General features: G+C 45.7%; 1 protein-coding gene across 1 annotated transcript in view; it reads left to right on the top strand.

The window, feature by feature from the left end:
* Positions 1–23,280, top strand: part of LOC148481307 (bridge-like lipid transfer protein family member 2) — a gene marked incomplete at its 3' end in the record, with an annotated part of 95,101 nt that overhangs the window by 54,700 nt on the left and 17,121 nt on the right. The window contains exons 12-16 of the mRNA XM_088453666.1: positions 984–1,102; positions 4,450–4,613; positions 11,295–11,574; positions 12,839–13,044; positions 13,324–14,410. Of these exons, the coding sequence (XP_088309792.1) occupies positions 984–1,102; positions 4,450–4,613; positions 11,295–11,574; positions 12,839–13,044; positions 13,324–14,410 (1,856 nt within the window). The remainder of the gene's footprint in view (positions 1–983; positions 1,103–4,449; positions 4,614–11,294; positions 11,575–12,838; positions 13,045–13,323; positions 14,411–23,280) is intronic.

The raw sequence follows: 23,280 nt of genomic DNA, 5'->3' as shown, positions 1-23,280 counted from the left end.
ACATGTGCCGCGTGTCTCCCTGACGCACGTTTCGCTTAATCATTTTATTCATAGGATCTGTTCATATACCTGGAGATGTTTGATCATCTTTTGAGTCCCTAAGGCAGTGGTTCCCAAACTGTTCTCCGGGGCACCCTGGGGGAACCACTGCCCTAAGGGCTTCTGTTCATAGATGTAACTTCAAGGCTAACTTTCAAAAATCCCTTTTACTCTGCCTCTTCATGGTATCTGCATGCTTTTACCGTGTACGCTGGAGTTATTCACCTGGTTATTCTCTTTTGTTTATTTCCTACTCTTGTGCTTCTAACCAGTGTTTTGAAGGTCAGGCTAAAGGGCACCCTTGCTACTCTGATTGTTCCTGAGTGGCTGCAACAGTGATGGTACCTTTCTTATGGTGTTGGCGTCAACTTCTTTCGACTCTTTATTCAGGTCCCTTATTCTAGCTCTTGACTCTTCATTTTAAAGTGTAAGGATGTTTTTGCTGGAAAAAGCTATATAAATGCTGCTGCTGGATAGGATATGTTTTCTGAGGCTCAATATGTCTCCTGTTTTATTCGATACAAGTCAAACAAGTGAAGGGGCTGACTATGAAGTTAATGGTGTCTGCACTGTTTGGTTCTCCAAAACTTTGAAAAGCAAAATAGTGCACACTGATCTTCCTGTTTAAAATGTAATTGCTGTTAGCTTAGTGATGGTGTTTATTCCGGGATTTTTTTATTTAGTTTTTCCCCATCATGGTTTTGCTTTGTTTTTGTTTGAGGTGTTACCCAGCCAATCCTCCTGGAAGTACAAAGATTAAAATTCCATAGCTGATGGAAGGATTGCAGAAGATTGCTAATTTCTTCTCCAAACAAGTCCTCTTCTTTCTGTGGATTGTGCTGAACCTCAGTGTGAATGTGTGTTCCTCATTTGTTTTAAATATTGACATTTACTTTAGGTTGCCAGGGCATTGTCTCTAACTAATGGAATTTGTTTCTTTGTAGACCTCTTCCTGTGATTTTAGCCCCAATAGTTTTTAACTCCAGCATCTCTAATGTCAATGTGTCTGTCCAGCTTGATGAAGCACAGCCATTTGCTGTAGGATTTTCATCGGTTTCTCTCGGTAAGTTATGAGTCTGTTTTTCCTTTTGCTAATTGTTACTCCAGTGGTTATTGGGGTTAATACTACACATTGTCATGTTGCTAATCACCAGGGATATTTTGGGAGTGGTTGTGGTCCCTAAAATGAGACATTGTTCTCACCCTCTCCCCACTTCTTCTACTAATTTTTTTTTTTTATTCTTGGTTATTGATGTGTGTTTTTATTTTTTGATACTTTTTTTATGCTAATTACCTGATGTTCATATTTGATTATAACCGCTATTAATTGTATTTGTCAAATTTCTAATAAAATAAAAATGAGACACTAAAAATGATCCCTAACACAAATCTGTTGCTTTCTTGATTCTTTGAAAGGGATTTAGTATTTCTTTAACATTCATTGAAAGACACTGGAACTATGTGGTTTAGTTGTGTGTTTTGGAGCTCAGGCACTTTAAGAAATAGCTGAATTAAGTTTGATGTCCTTCCCATGTATATTCCTTAGCAAGGAAACCACCAATTCATTTCAAGTGGCCTAAGATCTGGACACCTTGTGTTGGGGTTGCAGCCTTGTTTTTTTTTTTTACCCTGTAGTCTTTATTTCACTTTCATTCTTAGCACCATGTGGAAAATGTTTTGGCGCGTACAGACCTTGTTGAGGTGATGTTCAGGATTAAACAGTGATTAAGGATATTTTCTTTAATCTTTGCTTGCATTTCATGTTAAATTTGCTTTGGCAATCTTGACACCGATGAATGCAGGTGGTACCTCAGTGTATTGGTGTGCATAAACTCCAAAGGAATGTTCCAAACTGTGTATTCACACTCGTTGCAGTGATGGTGTTTACCAAAAAGATTGATGACTGCAATAGTGTACAAAATATGACGATTCATAAACAAAGCTGTGTGATTTGCACTCACCGATGGTAGATATTAGCTACACTTAGGACAATTTTACACCAATGTCTGACAATAAATCCTACAAAACAAGAAAATACCACACTGTGCATCAACTGTAATTTGCTGCCTATAAGACAAAATGGAGGCTTCACCTACTCCACAGGTTCTCAAACTTGATCCTCAGTGCAAACAGTGCATGTTTTCCAGGCCTTCTCACTGAATCACAAGTGAAATTATTAGCTCCACCTGTGGAACTTATAAAATGTCAGTGAGTAATGAATACAACTGTGTTCCTGCTGGGTGACCTGAAAAACGTGACCTGTGTGGGGTCCTGAGGACCGAGTTTGAGAACCACTGACCTACTCCAACAAACATGCCCCATATTGGCGCAAAAAAATTATCTTAGAGATTCATAACACTTGTATTCAAGAAATGTAGGTAAGTCTTATTACTTTTAAACTTTTTCTCTTTTTGTGCACTTCAAATATTAGTCCTTTGATTCACTCAGCATAAGCGAGTATCTGCCCAGATGATAAAGTCAAACCTGTGACTGTTACTATGTTGCAGTTTCCATGTACATAAGATCCTGGCTCCAGCTCTCTCTTAAGCCGCGTATCCATTAGACAATTTTAATGAGCGATTGCAGGATTACAACGTCGTAATCGCTCATTAATCGTGCAATATATATTATTTTGTGTTTAGGACTGAGGTGGTACCAATTGGATGTGTTTGTAATATATACAACATTTTTATAAAGTCGAGATGATGTTTAAAATTTGAAGACATGTTAGGGTTATTTAAAATACTGAATATTTCTGTACCATATTACGGTGTAAATATACCCTTATTTGATACGATGATGTATATGTTTTTTATTGAAATATGCAATTATTATTGTTACTGTTAGTATTGAGTGTTGGTTTTGTGAAAACTCCAATAAAAAAAAAATAAAAAAAAATCGTGCACTATAATGACTGAAACGACCAGCGATGCTCACTCCCACTGGTCGTTTCCAACATCAATCATCGCCTGGACATGCAGGTCAATCTGCCGGTAACGACAGATTGACCATGTTCAGGGATAAGAGAGGGTGCCTACACTGAACGACATATCGTTCAGTGTAGGCACTACAGGGGATCAGGAACGACTGTATGATTACGATGTCGTAATCGTACTGTCTTTCCATAGTCTGGTAGTGGATGCGCACCTTGGGACTTCCACCCGAGAATTACTGTGTCTAGTCACTTCCAGGTGTCTGGATCCTTTTGTTACTTCCTGGGTTTGGACTCTAAAGCTGCATACACACACACAACGATTTAGTAAATGAACGATTTTAGTAAACGATTTTTATCATTTACTAAATGTAATCAACGATTTTTTTGAACTACAAACGATTTTTGCATATTCCCTTACTGAAAATCGTTGAGTTGGTCAGTCTGACTGAACTACAAACGTGAACGCGCAATCGTTCATCGTTTTAACTCAGAAAGTGAATGATTTGTTCAACGATTGAACGATAAACGATATCGTTAATCGTTCAAAGAATCGTGTGTGTATGCACCTTTAGTATTTGGACTTCAAGTGTTCTCAGCAAGTCAGACGCTGTGATTTCCTGTGTCTGCCTGAGCATCAGTGTTACTTGGCAAGTATTCCTATTAGATACTTGCTTATGGGGAGTGAATCAAAGGACTAATATTTGAAGTGCACAAAAAGGGAAAAAGGTTAAAGCTCATCACCATTGAAAAGTGATTTTCTTCATGATTTAAAAGTTTTAAGACTTAACTGCATTTCTTGAATACAAGTGTTCTGAATCTCTAAGAGACTTCTTTTTTTTTTTTTTCTGCGCCAATATGGGACATCTTTTTTCTTTGCCAGTGGATCCTGTATGATGGAGCTGAACATACGCTGTTAGTAAATACACCCCCATTACATGCACAGAGAGCTTTGCAGATCTGTGCTGTATGCTGAGTTGGTTGCAGCTGTGCGACCGCATTGTCTCAATCTTTCCTTTGTAGTCCTCTGGGTGACAGTGGATGGTACACTCATTGCTCTTAAGTTTAGTTGTCTACTGTTGAGGGACATTAATGTTTATTTTTCTTTTTCTGATTTATATTTATATTTCTCCTGTTTTTGGGCTATGGCCTTCAAATGAGTGGTGGCTTCTGGCCAAGGGATATAGAGGAGTAGGAGCTCAGACTTCATTCTGTTTTTTCTGAAAGTGACCAAACTCCTGCACGCACCTTTATCCCACATTGTTCAAGTGTCCCCCAATGTACTGCGATAAAACAATTTAACAGAAGTACAAAAATCAGATTATTTTTTTTTTAATCTATTTTGAGGTACAGTAAGTAACGTTTTGTTAATGTTATATAGAGATTAAGCTTTATCTATTTCTTTCCTTCATTTATCAGTCCTTCAGATGCAATATATTGTCTAAGTTCTGAAAGTTTATTTCCTGTTCCTCACGCAGAGTTTAAACACCTGCGCACACAGAATCTCCACCAGAGAGCTCTACTCAATGTCAGCAATTTGTGCTGGCGAGTGGGGAAAGACTCTCACATCCAGCAGGCTCTCCATCCACCAAACACACACGTCTGGGGTGAGGCTTGTGTGCTGGACACCTTCAGCTTACAGGTGAGATACAAAGTATTAGCCCTACAAAGCATTTCTGTAATAAAATGATACAAAAGACCATTATGGAGCATACACACGGTCAGATTTGTCAGACTTGTCAGATTTGTCAGATGAACGACTGAACGATTGAACGATTTGAACGATTTTACCAAAGTTTTGAACGATTTGAACGATTGAACGATTTTTGACTGCATTAAAATGAATGGAATCGTCCAAGTCTGACTGCAAACCCATCAGATGTCAGATATCGTTATCTGACAAACGGGAACGCGCATCGTTGATCGTCCATCGTTCAGGCATGTCAGATATGAACGATTTTCCATCAGATATGAACGACTGAACGATTTTTAAATCGTTATCGTCCATATCTGAAGAAAAAATCTGATCGTGTGTATGCACCATAAGTTATTGTAATAATAGAAAGGGTTGTATGTTATGTTGGTATACGTTTAGGAAGCCGGCGGACGGAATGCCGACCGCCGGCTTCCAGACAATTTAATCCCGACGAGGGACGAATAACAGGCATCTAAATCTAGACGCTTGCCATTTTACCGATGCTGGGAGACCAGCGCCCGGCATCCCGAAAGAACGGATGCCGGGCGCCGCAGGGGGAGGGTGGGTTAGGTTTAGGGCTCCCGGGGGACACTTGGGGTTAAGCACCCCCCTGGGAGGTTAGGGTTAGGCACCCTCGGGTGGAGGTTAGTGTTAGGCACCCCCCCCGGGGGACTTAGGTTTAGGCGGCGGGGCAGGGGGGCTTAGGTTTTGGCATAGGGGGGGGGAGGTTAGAGTTAGGCACCCAAAAGGAGGGTTAGGGGGAAAAATAGGTTAGTTTATACTTACCTAGGGACGATCGGGATTTCCTCCTCTGTCGCCCAGCCGCTGTTGGGATTTGAACCGCCGGCCAGGGGTCCAGCAGTAATTCATACCGATTCCGTTATGTTGGCCATAACTGCTCTGTAAGTAATCTATTTTCCTTAAATTAGTCCACTGGTTATATTTAACTCCTTGTCATCAATGATCCAAAAATCTTATTTGTTAGTATGGTGTGAGAGTCCCCTTATAGAAAACATGTACGGTAAATCAGTACTGATTCGCTTTCTGTTGTTTTGCTCACAATTCAAATATAAATGAAATAACAAATCTACAATTAATACTTATTTTCTACTTCAGGGTCCATAGGGTATCCACAGGATACCTTGGGGTATAGGTGTGACGTCAGTCGCAGGGCACCAAAGAGTTAAGCTTTCAGCCTCCCAGGATGCACTAGGTCCCCCTCCTATACCCCGCCCCCGGGCCAAGGCACCTCAGTTTAGTTTGGTGCCCGGCCGGAGTCGGGTGCACCTGTTGGAGTGGGGGCTAGAAGAGCCCCTGAAGCTTATTCTTCATGCAGCTGTGGCTGCACAACTGGATGAACAGCATGGACAGTCAGTCCTGACGTCCATGCTGTCTTCCCTACACCCCGCCGGTACCAGAACGCCGGTACTGATCCGGGGATGCTGGTGGGCGTCTGGGGTCACAGCTAGCGGTGACCCCAGATGCTCCGGACCATGGCCGGATTCAAGGGGGACAGAGGTAAGCAGCGGGGTCCCGCGGTGGGTCCCCGCTGATCACATGGTCCTAAGTCCCCAGGCAGGGGGCTCCCTGGGGACTGGCTGCAGCGTGGAGCCAGGCGACCAACCTGCACTTCCACTACCCCCTGGGACAGCGGACCGCAGCAGAGCGGTAGCGCTGCGGCGTGCCAGGGGTTAAATGCATGCCAGGGGAGCGCGCCTTCCCTGTCTCACAGCCGGCGCCTCCCCCGCTGCACACAGCCCTCTCTGCATGCTGCCGACTGGTCCTGTGGCAGCGCTCCTCCCCCAGGCCAGCCTCCTCTCTGCTCCTCGGCGGCCATCTTCTCCAGAACGCATGGTGAACGCTGCTGGAAGCGCTGGACGGAAGCATCGTGGTCTGGGTCCCCCCGCATACCTCTCCTCCGCTGTGGTCAGGTCTGTGTATGCAGCGCTGTGTCCTACCAGGCCCTGTGTCTGTGTAGTTGAGTGATCAGCGCTGTTAGTGCAGGAATTGTTATTTTTCTGCATTGTATGTGACTGTGCTAGCGCTGCTGCCTGTAATCTTTTCTTCTCTAAACTGTCAGCTTTATTACTGTCCCTGTTCTTTCTGCTAAAGCCCTTGCGGTGCGGTGCTGCAGGGTGGTCTCTCGCCTAATTAATACTTAATTGGTGAGAGAGGTCACATACGTGGTGCCATCATGTCTGAAAGTGAGGATGCTACGGACCGCAAGGTAGAAATCTGCCTGAAGTCCGCTTATTCCCTTGCAGGGGGGGCAGCACGGCCGGCTATGGCCATTTGCTGGGTTGCCAGAGCGATGGAGCGCTGGGCGGATTCATTAGAGGCTTCTTTTGAATCCGACTGTCCGGCCGATCAGGCGGAGTTGATTGGCAATCTCCGTGATTCGGCCACCTACATCAACGAGGCGGCTCTAGACATTAGTACTCTGGTGTCTAGAATTTCTTCAGCAGCGGTAGCTGCTCGTCGCACCTTGTGGCTGCGATCCTGGAAGGCGGACGCAGATTCCAAGAAAGGTCTGGAAGCGTTGCCGTTTACCGGAGAAGTTCTCTTCGGTCCGGATCTGGATAAGATTGTGGCCACGCTGGCGGCAGCCAAATCTGCCTGTCTCCCGTCGGCCGCTGCTCCTTCTGGTTCGGGACCATCGTCCTTTCGGTCATCTAGGGCCCAGGGCAGGCCCAAACCACAGTCGTTTCCTCGACAGGCTGGCCCTAAGAAATCGGTCAAGCCCCGGAAGCAGGCATGGAGTACCAGACGTCCGGCCCCCAAGCCAGATGGCAAGCCTGCGGCCTGACGGTCCGGGCCTCCCTTTGGGGGATCCCAGGGTGGGAGGCCGCCTGCTACAGTTCGCCCAGTGTTGGTCGACCACTACGACAGACACTTGGGTTCTGGAGGTGGTTTCCCACGGATACGCCCTCTCCTTCCGGCACAGACCCCCGGCTCGCTTCTTCACCACGGGTCTCCCATCAGACCGGAACAAGGCTACGGAGCTGCGGAAGGTATTGCACACTATGCTCCAGGCTGGAGTTATAGTGGCGGTTCCATTCTCCCAGAGGGGCCAGGGTTTCTATTCAAATCTATTTTTGGTACAGAAACCCAATGGGTCATATCGTCCGATTCTCAACCTCAAAGCACTCAACAAGTCTTTGCGGGTCCCGAAGTTTCGGATGGAGACCCTACGGTCCATCATTCTGGCGCTGGAACCTGGGGACTACTTGGTGTCATTGGACATACAGGACGCTTACCTGCATGTCCCTATTCTTTGGCGCCATCAACAGTTCCTCAGGTTTGCAATCAGCAGCGACCACTTCCAGTTTCGGGCGTTACCTTTTGGCCTGGCAACAGCACCACGTGTTTTCACCAAGGTGATGGCGGTCATGGCGGCTTCTCTGCGGCTGCAGGGAATCCGCATGTTGCCGTATTTGGACGACCTGTTATTGGTGGCAGGATCTCCAGAGCTCCTGTTACGCCACTTGGACCTGACCATTGCACTGCTGCAACGGCACGGCTGGCTAATCAACTGGCAGAAGTCCACTCTAATCCCGTCTCGGAGGATTCTGCATCTTGGAGCCTTATTGGACTCGGGACAGCAAAGGATCTTCGTGACGGAGGACAAGATCTCTGCTTTACAGTCAAGGGTGCGCAGTTGTCTGCACAGCCGCCGGGTGTCCTTACACTCGGCGATGAGGTTACTGGGCTCCATGGTGTCGGTGTTCGACATGGTGGAATACGCCCAGTTTCACTCCAGACCTCTGCAGCACCTGATCCTGTCCAAGTGGAACGGGCTGACTCAGTCTCTGAAGTCCCAGACGATTGTGCTCACCCAGGAGGTTCGCCTGTCCCTTACGTGGTGGTTACAGACGACCCACCTCAACAAGGGACGTCCGTTCTGGGTTCCAAATTGGGTCCTGTTGACAACGGACGCCAGTCTTCGGGGCTGGGGAGCAGTTTCGGGTCCACACTTGTTCCAGGGCAGGTGGACGCCGACAGAAGCGGAGCTTCCAATAAATATCTTGGAACTCCGTGCGGTCTTCAATGCTCTCCAGCAGGCACAGCGGTTTCTCCAGGGTCGCCCGGTGCAGGTCCAGTCGGACAACGCTACCACCGTGGCCTACATAAACAGGCAAGGAGGAACTCGCAGTCGGGCGGCTCTCGTAGAGGTCTCTCGGATCCTGGTTTGGGCGGAGCGCAATCTTCCGGCCATATCAGCGGTCTTCATCCCGGGAGTGCTCAATTGGGAGGCGGACTTTCTAAGTCGCCAGGACGTTCATCCGGGGGAATGGTCCCTGCACCCGGACGTTTTTCAACTACTGGTGGACAGGTGGGGTCTTCCAGAAATCGACCTCATGGCGTCCCGGCACAACAACAAGTTGCCGGTGTACGGGTCTCGCACAAGAGACGAAGGGGCGTCTCTGGTGGATGCTCTGTCCGTCCGGTGGACGTTCCGGTTCGCATACCTGTTCCCTCCGGTCTCCCTTCTTCCACGGGTAATCCGGAAATTCAAACAGGAAGGAGGGACGCTCCTGTTGATAGCTCCCGCGTGGCCCAGACGGCACTGGTTCTCAGACCTTCAGGGTCTGTCCGTGGACATTCCTCTGCGGTTGCCGCTACGACCGGACCTTCTGTCTCAGGGTCCTTGCCTTCACCCGGACCTGACTCGGCTGTCTTTGACGGCGTGGCTGTTGAGACGGCCATGCTGAGGTCCCGGGGGTTTTCCAGCTCTGTGGTGCGTACCATGTTACGAGCTCGGAAACAGTCTTCCGCGAGGATATACCATCGCGTGTGGCATACGTTCTTCCAGTGGTGTCGACCGAGAGGTTATGCACCGCGGGAGTTTCGTCTGTCTCGGATTCTCGCCTTCCTGCAAGCGGGACTAGATCATGGGCTTCGCCTTGCTTCTTTGAAGGTACAGGTTTCGGCCCTATCTGTCTGGTTTCACCGTAGGATTGCTACAATCCCGGATGTGCGCACCTTTATGCAGGGTGTTCTCCGCATTCAGCCGCCCTTTGTTCCACCTGTGGCGCCTTGGGATTTGGCTGTGGTCCTGAGGGCTCTCCAAGGACCGCCGTTTGAACCACTGGGCTCAGTGGATCTTAAATGGCTAACAGCTAAGACTGTTTTCCTTCTGGCCATTGCTTCGGCCAGACGTGTTTCTGAGTTAGGGGCTCTTTCTTGTAGACCCCCTTTCTTGGTTTTTTATGGGAACAGGGCAGTGCTCCGCACTCGGCCCGAGTTTCTTCCCAAAGTTATTTCCCAGTTTCATATTAACGAGGAAATAGTTGTTCCGGCCTTTAACTCACCGGGTCTTTCCGTGGGTGAGGCCTCTTTGGATGTTGTGCGGGCCTTAAGGACTTATGTTGACCGCACTTCTTCGTTTAGGAAGTCGGACGCTTTGTTTGTCCTCTTTGGCTTCCGTAAAAAGGGTTGGCCTGCTTCAAAGCAAACTTTGGCAGCCTGGATCCGTATGGCTATTTCTGAAGCTTATCTTCATGAAGGCCTACCGGTCCCTCCTTCTCTGAAGGCTCATTCCACTAGGTCTGTGGGTCCTTCGTGGGCAGCTCGACGTGGTGCCTCGGCAGTTCAGATCTGCAAGGCTGCTACGTGGTCTTCTGTCCATACCTTCGTGAGGTATTACAGGTTTGACACCTTCGCCTCTCAGGATGCTTCCTTCGGGCGGCGGATTCTCCTTTCTGCACAGGAGCGTCCCCACCCTTAAAGGATACTGCTTTGGGACATCCCCAAGGTATCCTGTGGATACCCTATGGACCCTGAAGTAGAAAATATGAGATATGGTAAGAACTTACCCTTGTTATCTCTATTTCTACGAAGTCCATAGGGTTCCACAGGACTCCCGCCCTGTCGCACCTGTGCTGCAGATGGGCTTTGCTCTGGTCACCGGTTTTCCATCTCCCTCTGGTGAGAATGTGATTCTTGTATGTGTCCAGATCTTTGTTCTCTCTCTTCCTTCTCCTCCTCCGGCCTATGGCTTGGTAACTAACTGAGGTGCCTTGGCCCGGGGGCGGGGTATAGGAGGGGGACCTAGTGCATCCTGGGAGGCTGAAAGCTTAACTCTTTGGTGCCCTGCGACTGACGTCACACCTATACCCCAAGGTATCCTGTGGAACCCTATGGACTTCGTAGAAATAGAGATAACAAGGGTAAGTTCTTACCATATCTCATATTTTTCCATGATTATTTAATCCTTAATATAATTATTTACTTAACTTCCCCACTGGGTCCTCTTCTCCACTGCAGCATGCATAGTAACACAGCAGAGATGTAACTCTAATATGCCAGGATATGCTGCTGGGTACATAGGCTTGTTCTGTTTAAATTGCAGGTGATCTTGCACTGTGACCACAATGTATGGTGCATGCACACACACTAATGATTAAAGAAATAAATCTTAGATGGAGATTTCTGTGTAAACAAGGGTTATCTCTATGTGGAGTCTGTGACCATCTCTGCATAACTCTGTAATGGCTTATGATTGCAATAATCTTGTGATTTGCTTCCATTGTTTTACAACATTTTAACTGCTATTATAGAAGAACTACTGTTGCACACTGTTCATTGTGTGTTTGTCCAAAAACGTAGATGCATTTCTATTTGTAGGGCAGCTACAACCAATCATTGGGTGTAGGTATTATGCAAGCAGACACCCTCTTCATAGAATCCACTGTGCAAGGATTGCAGGCAGAATTCTCAGAGACATGTGCAGAGTGTATCTTGCGTGTGCTGAACCTGATGCCGGTAGCACCTAAGCATCCTGTGCCATTAACAAAAGACCCTCCAACTTCTCCATGCGGGGACCCCAGTAGCAAACCAGCCCTTCTCTGGAAAGTAGATATCCGTGTGGAAGAAGTCAATCTGTTTACATTGTCCAATCTGGTGGGTAAGTATATAGCAATGATGTCAGCATGCAACTCATATTTAATTGTATTTGACTATAGGAAGTATCTTGAAAGGTTTGTAACTCTTACAGATATGAAACTAAGTGCATATTCGGCGTCTGTTGCTTAATTCACCATGCCTGTCAGTGCACATGGGACAGATGAGAGTATAAAAGGATATGTCCTTAACCTCAAGCCTTCAACTCCATCAGCCAAGGCATTATTAGTTGGTAATGGCCTGATGTCTGTAGATTACTGTTGCTGCGGTCACAATATTGCTTTAAATACTTGTGTAATTGTGCTAATAATGAGACACAGACTACACCCTGTGTAACACTCTATTAAGGTGGATGCTGCTTCTCATTTCATATACAGCAAAGGGTTACCATGCATTTATCCATATACCTAGGGTTATGGTTTAAAGTTATCCTTTTTTCCCCACTGCTTGAACGGAGATCCACCACTATACCCTGACATAGAGATCACAGACTGTATATCTGAATCAGGCAGATAGTAGTATAGGTCATAGCTTGACTTGCATGGCTTCCCGCAAACAATATCTAAGGGGTAAAAGGTCACTAGTGCCTGTGTATAGAAAAAAAGAATATGGCTAGAGCTAATGTCCACTTCTGACCGGCATGGTCAGCAGGGTTACAACCTTATGAAGGCGTTATGACCTCTCCACTAATGGCTCCTTGTAAACTGCACTTAACGTAGTCCTGTCACCATAACTGTGCTTATAGCAGCATGCTCTGAGCTGGCTGGCTGCCAGAATTTGCAGGCCTCATTAGTAATATACCACAATACCAGCCATTTGGTTTTTAGGTTTGTATAAATCATTTAGCCCAGTGGTTCTCAAACTGTATGCTGTGGCACCCTGGGGTGCCTTGGGACACTTGCAGGGGTGCCTCAGGTTGGTGGTCCATCACAAAATCTATATTTATGGTCAATGTAATGTAAATATGTGGATGAACAGAAGCTCAAACCTGTCCACAACCACATAACTGAGCCTAAGGATGACAGGTAAGCACAATTTACTTCACTTTACTACATTACTACATATTTTCTAAATTTCTCAATAGCAAACATTTGGCTTAGGGGTGCCGTGAAAACAATGCTGTTACTCTAGGGCGCCGTGATTCAAAAAAGTTTGGGTACCACGGAGTTAGATTATAGTATAGTTTAAGATATGATACAAACTATAAATATATGTTATATAATAAATGCAGGTTAATCGGTTTTGTGTGTTTTATCTATTGTTTACAGGCGCCTCTCAGGTGAGGCTAGACCTAGTTACCCTAGCAGGAAGTGCAGAGACGTGCAGTCTGAGCCTGCAAGGTGTGGCCTTGTCTCTGCTGAAATCCATCACCGAGAAGATGGAAACATGCTGCAAAGCCCTAGACATTAATGACCCGCTGCTCTGTTTCTCCATAATGTCTTTGTCTTACTACACCACTATCCACGCCTTGGAGGTAAGTTGGATGGCAGTTATTGCAACTATGGCTTATGGAGATCACACATCCATTTACCATTTTAATGAGGTTCAGAGGTATGATATTATGTATTTGTTCTGTTGGAAATAACCTAGAGAAAGACACTAATGAACTACTGGAATGTCTTAATAGATGACTTGTATTCTTCAGCTTCGCTTTTCGTGTGGGAATTAGCTCATTGGCTTTTAAATGGAGATATATGTTGTTAGATACTATACAGAAATGCTGCATGATAAAGATGTGTTTCACTGTTTACAGGTGCAGTGTGGGGAAGAATTGACTCTGCACTGGAGTCCCTGGGATCACATGTACTTGTATCAGCACACTTTATCCACCCTGCAGTGTAGGAATCTGCTATTCACAACCTTAGCTGAGAGAACCCAGGTTTCTGACCCGGCCAGCCATGTTTCACAAGATTGTTCACCCCAGCAGTCTCATAGTCCACTTGCAGGAAGTCCTCCTCGCAGGGGAATGCAGATTACACTGGAGTTGAACTCTGTCAGGTTGCAAACCACTATTTCTCCGGATAACTATTTCCTGTTCAGAGCTCAAAACATCTACCTTAGCCAACATGGGGGCTCTCTTCAGCTGCGCTGCCCAGAAGTGACTGTCAATGCCGATGGACACAACATATTCCTATTTAAAGACGTTGATGCACAAAGACTGCCTGAAGTGGAAGATTTGCTGCTACACCGCAGCCATTTTAACTCGCTGCTCACGGAGAGAAACCGAGCCTGGGTTCTGTCTTTTAGCAATGTTTCTATGGAGTTTCCCCATCGTTATGACTTCTCCTGCATATTTGACCAGGCCATAGGGGTTCAAAAGTGGTTGAAAGGACTCCACCGTTCTCCACGAACTGGACCTGAGCCTCTCCCACCAGACCTTGTGCTAAGAGTTAAACAATTTTCTTTTGCATTCTTAGATGATGTCTTTGAGGTAAAACTGAGAGATAATTATGAGCTGATGAAAGATGAGAGCAAAGAAAGTGCCAAGAGGCTAAGGCTACTTGATGATAAGGTGGTTGCCCTGCGCAAACAACATGGGGAGTTGCTGCCAGCTCGAAAAATCGAAGAGCTTTATGCATCACTGGAAAAGAAAAATATAGAAATCTACATCCAGCGTTCCCGTCGTCTTTACAGCAACACCCCCATGAGGAAGTCTCTCCTGACATGGACCATGGCGGACCTGGAGATAGTTGCCTTAGCAGACAAGTCTCTACATGGGCTGGAGAGTGTGTTGGAAAATATGAGGGATATTGACAGTGTCAGCCCTTTTCCCTCAGAAGGGCTACCACTAGTAATCCAGTGGTGTCGCATGATGAAGTGCTCTCTAAAAACATTTTATGGTGAGTGTTAATTTACTACATATATTTAGCTCATACCTCATGAGAAATGAAAGTGCCATTTTATTTTTTTCCCTCAGAAGTAACTTTTGGTTGTTAAAGACTCTCATCATTGCCTGTCTTTGGTTTTACAAAGAATATTATCCTTGTAATTACTGGCATATGCCATGTGTTCAGGGTAGTAAACACTGAGATAATCTAATTAATTATGAAGGGGAACACTGGACCATGGCGTACAGAGGCTCCATCTGGTCTTTGGCACTTTTAATATATTCACAATGCCTTTGATGCTTCCACCTCTGTATTACCATCCTCCGAGTGCCACAGGTAAGGATATTTTTTATCTAGGTTGCAAATGAGAGTCTGTACTTAATGTAGATTTTACTTTTACTTTTGTACAACTAACTAAGGCTGCAGCCACTGTTTTGACTCTTGATTGCCTTTCAGACCACCAATCTGGACCTAAAAATTGCTGTTCCAGGTCCTTCCTTCTGCTTCATTCCATTTCCAATGTTGGATGTCTTTCCCTGGGGGTATACGTCACTACGGCCACGGGATATGACCACATGCCCTGCACTGCCATAGCATTTTCAGCAACTGCAGCAGTGCTGGAACACATCCCTGGGGAGTGGCAAAGATAAATGTTTGCCTTTGTCCTTTCCTGTGAAGGGTGAGAGGTAATTGAATCTGCGGTCAGCCTTAGGGCAGTGAGACAGCGAGGAGTATTTTTCTCTTGTTTGGACAGGTATCTGGCTTACTCCTTACCAGCTTTTTTATAGTACTGTCAGAGTTCCACCCTAGATCTGTTCTGATGAGAGTTTTACTTTGTAGAAGGTGAGGGTGGAGGAAGAACCAGTGTGTAGTCTGTGTCTGAATTAGCAACTGAAAATACATGGCTGATGCCGCTCTGGTAGTGTTTTTTGTTTAGCGCCAGATTTTCATCTGTACCCTTTTGTTTACAACCTGGTATGCAGGTGCAAAAACTTTTGAGTTCCTGCATTTTTCACAAGCGTTTTATATGGCCCAGAATTGGATAAGATCATTGGCTTGGTGATGAATGGAAAGAGTTCCTAATTGTCTGGTAGTTCACCAAAAGTATGGGGTATTTCTTTTCATTCCTTGTGTGTTGGCAATAAAGTTAAGTTCAATGTGTGAGAAGCCAGTTCACCACGCTCATGGAGGACAGTCTAGGGAAACAGGCTTGGTCTGCAAAGATCCGCAACCAAGCCCTTAGACAAACAAGTATTTGACGCTTGCTTCTATGTTGAGAACAGTGGTTTAGTCCTACTTGAGATTTCTTGGTTGGGAATATTATGGATTGGTAATCTATTGTATGATGGATCTAGTCAGAGTTCCACCTTTAAAGTGTTTTCACAAGTTTTCCTATAGATCAGAAAGTGTCCCGCCCTGCGAGTTGCCATTCACGCCTCGCTAGATACAGGTGTAATACCTCCAGGCCCAGTAAAAGAGAGGGGATTGGTTTCTATTCAAACTTGTTTTATTAGTTAAATACTAGACAAATAAATCCTTTCAGCCCATAAAATTCTTCACTGCTTATGTTCAAGAGGAAAAGTTCAAGATAGAAACGTTGAGATTTGTCATCAATGCCACTGTACAGGGGAAGTTTCATGGACGTTAGGGATGCTTTGGGTTATTCCATGGTAACTCACATTACAAAGTGAAATAGCAAACAATTGGCAATTTCTGTATACATTTTTTTTTAAAGCACAACCTGTTCCGTTTACAGACTCAAACTTAATTTCACATTAATTCTTTTTGCTGCTGACAGCCACGCATATACTTGTTATGTCACTTTGTAATGTGAGTTACCTTGGAATGACTCATTTGCATATTCCCAACTGGCAGGTCCATCAATGTTTTTTCAGATGTGCAGTTATGGCTCAACTTTTTCAGTTTTTGCCCTGCCTTTTGGCTGCTACAGGGATGCCTAGATACTGGTGTTCTATTAGTCCCAACAGAGTTTTCTTACCTCAAATCAATAATTCTATATTCTCTTTTTGATAAATTAAGACATTTGATTTTCGGTTCTAAGAGTGGTTAAAGTTTTTAGGGAGAATTTTTTATTCTTCCCTAAGACTAGGATCAGACTGCTTTTGTTTCTCCAAATGGCACTTTAACTGTTCAAATTGGTAGCAAGTCACAGCTTGAAGAAAATACCAGAAAAATGGTGCCAGTCGCAGCCTGATCTTAAAGTTTTCTCTGGTGCAGGGTGTTTGACATGGGCCCCCTTAACCTACAGGATTAAAAAAAATTAATTCTGCACAGGCAGAATAGAAGGAAATTCCTTTGTTGGCGCATTCTTATCTACAATACTGCGTAATGATTGTATTTATTGAAACTTAACTTTTGATTATTACCCTTGTAAAATAATTGTATTCAATCTATATGGTCTAAATACTAAATCTACAAAAAGGCGAAAATATTATTAATAAAGAGGGATATCTTATTGAACTATATATGTATCCTCTTTATGAAAATAAAACTTCCGGTCACATTCTATGTAGTCACCTATTCTAGTCACCTCTATATGATAATTATTAAAGGATCAATGACCACTTGTTATGAGCAAAAAACAGATAACTGTATCCTGTGCACAGTAGTCTCAATTGTGAAAATAACCTCCTGCTGAGACAGATTTTGTTACAATGTAATTATTTTTAGAACCCCAGAACCAGTTGTTTGTTAAGCATGGGTTTCTGTTTGTGAACACACTTGAATAAATACAGATAGAAAATATAACTATAAACTGACTGTCATACTACTATAATGTAGAAATTTCCAGAGCATATAGTTAAATATAGTTATAGTTTTCCTCTCTGAAAAGGTTACTGGAAGGACAAACCAATAGCAACCAAAGCACATAGGCGGAGGGTATCATCCTCTCGGTCTACCCAGCTTTGGGATTCTGACGAATCATCTAAGGAGGCAGATGATGCACAGGGTTCTCTCTCTGAGTCGCACTCGTGTGAGGAGCACAGTCAATTAACAGTGGATGTTCTTGCTTTAGTGAGGGCGGTTAAATCAATCCTGAATATAGAGGATGATGAATCGGCCCCTAAGCCTAAAGCCCCAATGTTTAAACATCAAAAGGTGGTTAAGGCTGAATTCCCTCAGCTCACTGAGCTCATGGGAGAAGCTTGGGGTACTCCTGGCAAACTGTTCCAGGTCCCAAAAAGACTAGCGTCTTTTTACCCTCTCCCTACTAAGGAGTGTACTAAGTAGGATGTCCCTCCCACTGTTGATTTGCATGTGTCACGCTTAGTCAGAAGCTGTACGCTGCCTTTACTGTGTACAGTATGCCACAGATGGAAAACTAGAGACTTGACTTAAGTCAGTTTACTCGCTTTCTGGCACTTTCACTAGGCCGACTATGGCTGCTGCCTGGGTGGCTAGTATTATTGAAGGATGGGCAGAGGCACTGGAAGAGAGCCTGCCATCAGATGCTGTCATATTCAGGAAGCAGCCTCTTATTTGGGAGAAGATGCGTTGGATACTGGACTCCTTCCCTCTAAGACATCTGCAACGTCAGTAGTCGCCTGCCGGCTCCTTTTGGCTGCGGTCCTGGAAGGCGGACACGGGATCCAAGATGGCACTCAAAACCTTACCCTTCTCTGGAGACGGGCTGGTCGGCGCAGAGTTGGACAAGATTCTGGCTACCATGGCAGCCTCAAAATCTGCCTTTCTGCCATCAGCAGCTGCCCTTAAGCCTAGGCTGTCCTCTTCTCGGTCCAGACAAGAGGACAGGCCTTTCCCAGACAGTCTAGTTCTCACAAGACCACCAAGCCGCGATCCAAGCAGTCTTGGACAGCCAGACGTCCAGCTTCCAAGTCGGACGACAAACCCTCAGCCTGATTGGGGATCCCAGGGTGGGAGGCAGACTTCTTCTATTTTCCAACTCTTGGCTTCAAACAACAGATGCTTGGGTCTCTCAGGGGGTATTCCCTCACCTTCCTGAGGCGTCCTCCCCAGCATTTTTTAGTAATGGTGCCCCCCATCAGACCCTACCAAGGCCCTGGCTTTCCAGGAGGCCATTCACTCCCTGCTGCGTTCAGGTGTGATAATACCGGTGCCTTTGGCTCAGAAAGGAACTGGTTTTTATTCCACTCCCTCTTTGATTCAGGAGCCGAATGGGTCTTATCGGCCTATTCTGAATCTCAGACTCCTCAACAGGTTTATCAGAGTGCCCAAGTTCCACATGGAATCTTTACGATCAATTGTCCTGGCAATGGAGCCTGGGGATTTCATGGTTTCTGTGGACATTCAGGATGCATCCCTGTATGTAGCTATTACTCCAACCCACAAATGGTTCCTACGGTTTGCTGTTCTGCAGCAACATTACCAGTTTCGGGCACTGCCTTTCGGTCTGTCCACAGCCCCTTGGGTATATACCAAAATAATGGCGGTTATGACGGCACAGACGCCAGGGAGTCAGAATCACCAGGTGTGTTACGCCATCTCCAGCTGACTGTGGACTGCCTGCAAACACACGGCTGGATCATCAATTGGAAACAGTCCTCCCTATCTCCAACACAGCGAATGGGGGCACTCCTAGATTCTCAAATACAGATGTTCTTTCTGCCAGTGGACTATATTTGAACAATACACTTGCAGGTCCACAGCTTGCTCCACAATCGGAAGTATCCATTCACTCAGCAGTGCAGGTCCTGGGGTCCATGGTATCCACCTTCGACATGGTGGAGTATGCCCAGTTCCACTCCTGTCCCCTTCAACAACTCATTCTCTCCCAGTGGAACGAACAGTATCATCTGATCCGGTCCCAGACGATCCTCCTCTCTCTGGAGGTTCGGCTTTCCCTCTCATGCTGGATACAGACGTCCCGTCTGGACAAGGGTCGCCTCTTCTGGATTCCAGATTGGGAACTTCTCATGACAGATGCCAGCCTTCGCGGATGGGCGCAGTAATCGGTCATCATTCCTGTCAGCGATGGTGGACAACTCAAGAAAGTAGCCTACTCATAAACATTCTGGAGCTTCGAGCACTCTCAGGCACAGGATCTCCTCCAGGGCAGGCCGGTCCCGATCCAGTACGACAATGCGACTGTGGTAGCCTACCTCAACCATCAGGGAGGCACGCAAAGTTGGGTAGTCATGCGGGAAGTGGCAAACATTCTGGTCTGGGCCAAAGGTCATCTCCCAGCACTTTCGGCAGTGTTCATTGCAGGAGTCCTCAACTGGGTAGCTGACTTACTAAGCCATCAGGACATACACGCCAGAGAGTGGGCTCTCCACCCGGATGTTTTTCAACTCCTGGTGGACAAATGGGGCCTGCCAGATGCAGACCTCATGGCCTCACTTCACAACCACAAGGTCCACAGGAACGGGTCCAGGACCAGACAACCCTCAGCTGCCTTCGTGGATGCTCTGGCAGTGAGGTGAGACTTCAATCTCTCATACCTCTTTCCTGTTATCTCCATCCTCCCGAGGATTCCTCAAAAGTTCAAGCAAGTAGACGGCACAGCGATGCCCTGGCCTGGCCCAGGCGAAATTGGTTCACCGACCTACGAAGTCTCTCCGTTTCCACTTCCTCTACAGCAGGATCTACTAGCACAACATCCTTGCCTGCATCCGGACTTACCTCATCTTTGACGGCGTGGTTCTTGAGTCTTGAGTCTTCCTTCTTAAGAGCCAAGGGTTTCTCTCACTCTGTGGTCCAGACGATGCTCAGGGCACGTAAGCCTGCCTCAGCATCTATTACAGAGTTTGATACTCTTACTTTCAATGGTGCTCCCCCAGAGGCTATGGCCCTACAGTTTTTATGGTCTCCTGGGTGCTTGCCTTTTTCCAGGCTGGATTAGATCTTGGTCTCCACCTGGCCTCCCTTAGAGTTCAAGTTTCTGCTGTGTCAATCTGGTTCCAGTGAAGGATTGCTCTCCTGCCTGATGTTAGAACATTCTTTCAGGGGGTTCTGGCCTTCAACCTCCTCTTGTCCCTCCGGTGGCTCCATGGGATTTGTCCAAGGTTCTCAGGGCTCTACAGGCTCCTCCGTTACTGACACCAAAGACTTTCTCCTCGCTATCTCTTCTGCCCGCAGGGTATCTGATTTGGCAGCACTCTGTCACTTTCCGTTTTTTATCTTTCATCCGGACAGAGCTGTCATCTGTAACAGGGCTGGGTACCTCCCTAAAGTGGTATCCTGGTTCCATTTGAATGAAGAGATTGTGGTTCCAGCCTTCCAGTCCTAGGATCTTTCTGCAGGTGAAGCTTCCTTGGATGTGGTTGGTGCTCTTCGGATCTACGTGGATCGTATAAATTCCTTGAGGAAATCAGATTTTCTTTTTGTGTTGTATGGCTTCACAAGCGAAGCTGTCCAGCTAACAAGCAGACTCTGGCTCGATGGCTCCGCATGACAATCTCTCAGGCCTACACGCAAGCTGATCTTCCTGTTCCAAACAGGGTTACAGCACATTCTACTCAGTCTGTGGGACGCTCGTGGGCGGTTCGATGTGGTGTTCCGCTGAACAATTGTGAAAGGTGGCCACGTGGTCTTCCGATCACACCTTTCTCATGTTCTACACCTTTGATACCTTTGCCTCCCAGGATGCTTCCTTTGGGGATCGGATTCTCCTTCCTGCTCAGGAGCGTCTCCACCCTTAGGGAAACTACTATATGACATCCCTATGGTATCCCTGTGTATCCCCTATGGATCCTGAAGAAGAAATTAAGAGTTATGGTAGACTTTTGTTAACGCTTTCTTCGTGGTCCATAGGATCGACAGGGCGCCCACCCTGACGTACCTGGCTTCAATGGGTATTTTCTCTCTTGATCACTGATTCCTTCATCTTCTGGGAGAGTGTTTCTTGAGAGTAATGTTCTACCCTCTCTTCTTTTCTGCTCCTGCCTTGGGTTTGTTTACAAAACTGTGTGCTTGGGGGCGGGTTATATGCGGAGGAGGACAAGGGCATCCTGGGAGCTAAAGCTTGACTGTTTGCTGCCCGGATCACTACAACCACACACACCCCATGGTATCCCTGTGGATCCTATGGACCTCGAAGAAATAGAGTTAATAAAGTTAAATCTACCATAACTCTTAATTTACGCTGTAGACTTAGTTTTCAAGATTATGTACCTTGTTGGGCTACCAGATTATTCCTACAAATTGTGGGCCTGATTAGGAGTCTAACACATCTGTGGATTATTTTCTGTATGGCCCCAGCACCCTGCTTGCTGCCTTAGGCTAATGCCAGTAACTACCCATCTATCCTTGCTTGGGGAAGGCCGGACGGTTTTTCAATTCACAGCTATCATTTTTAGTATTGAGACTTGCTCCCATTCCATGCTGGGAGCAAAAGACCACTGAAACAAGCGTCCCATCTCCGTGGCACGCTGCGAACAAGCACGCTTACAATGCTTCCACGAGATGGATCATTTATGTGCGATTGCATGGCTACCGCACAGAAATGCCCATTTTAAGGAAAGAGTGGTCCATTAATGAATGTACTTTCAATCTCCGTCAGTGTGCGCGTGCATGGTGTGGCGCATGTGCAGTCTACAAATCATGCACAGTTTGCAGATATCCGCAGGATGTGTCCAGAGTCCGACTCCGCACCAGGCCCTGTGTGCGTTAAATTTTTACGCATTTAAAGTGCCTAGACGCTTCCCTAAGCCCCTTCGATACTATATGGTTGTAATGGCCCCTAGTGGAGAAAACTATTTAACATAAGTAACAAGAATCTAATTTTTTCTTGAATCAAAACAAGTCAATTCCTGGGGGACACGTACAAAATTAATGAATCGGCCACAGGCCACAACATACGACTTCAGTGAGTAGGGAGCCACCCAGCTCACAAGTAAATAGTATTTTAATGTCTATTATAGCAGAATAATGATAATGGCAACATTTGTTAAAGTACCAACTTGGCAATTTATGTCCTTTTAATTAAAATATAAAAACTGAAATAATTTAATATTAGCGTTTACCGAGTAAATCTGTGCCCATATGTAAACACGAGACCAGAAGTAGAATTCTTCTCCGATTAAGAAAATTAGATGATTCATAGGGATCATTTCAATTACCTGCAAACTTTTCGCAGCTGCTAGTAAGTGCGGCTATATTCTGCACTTACTGTGCCTCCGGTCTCCCTGATGTATGTGTTCGCAGCCCCATTGGATCCAAAAATGAGTCTAGGCTGCGACTGTTGCAAGTTGCAGTACCAGCAACAGCGTGGAAACAACAAAGTGAGTGATTCCATTGCTTAGAACTACGATTCAGCAACATGGCAGACTATCCTGTGTACCCCAATTGTATGCAAAGGAACATCCGCCATGTTGGTGGCCATTAGTTGCCAGAGTAATTGTCTGAACACCAGCAATTTTCAGCCATTGCTAACATTTCAGTTGCCTCCATGATCTCTTTATTTCATATTATAGCGTACATTCTTCTTTGCATTTGCATGGTAGAGTTTGACATAAAAAAATTAATCTCATTAACATTTTAAAAAATTAGACTTTCTCCACTTAACCTTCGTGCCATAAAGCATTATCTATTTAGTTAAAGGGCAGCCGTAATGGAGCTGTGGTGTGATATATATATCTTTCTATGGCTGCTTCAAGTTCTGCATGGTAAGCAGCACCAAGCCATTTAAATAGAGTGAGAGATAAAGCTAGAAGACTGTAGTTATTGTTCCCAATGTATAATATCCACAAATTCAGCATTTTTCAGCTATCAACCGGTCAGTGTAACAAATCAGTGTAAATGTCACTCAGTAGGTTAGGTGTCACCACCAGGGGACATTAGTCACATCAGATGAATGTGTCTAAATAAGAGTTATATTTTTTTACACTGATTACAGAAATGTCAAGCATAAGTATTTGGGAGTGAAAAGTGGATTTCTA

Source organism: Taudactylus pleione, unplaced genomic scaffold (assembly GCF_031769625.1).
Source record: "Taudactylus pleione unplaced genomic scaffold, aTauple2 ptg000585l, whole genome shotgun sequence".
NCBI lineage: Eukaryota > Metazoa > Chordata > Amphibia > Anura > Myobatrachidae > Taudactylus > Taudactylus pleione.
The sequence above is the reverse complement of the archived record's forward strand: the minus strand, read 5'-3'. Positions and strand labels throughout refer to the sequence as shown.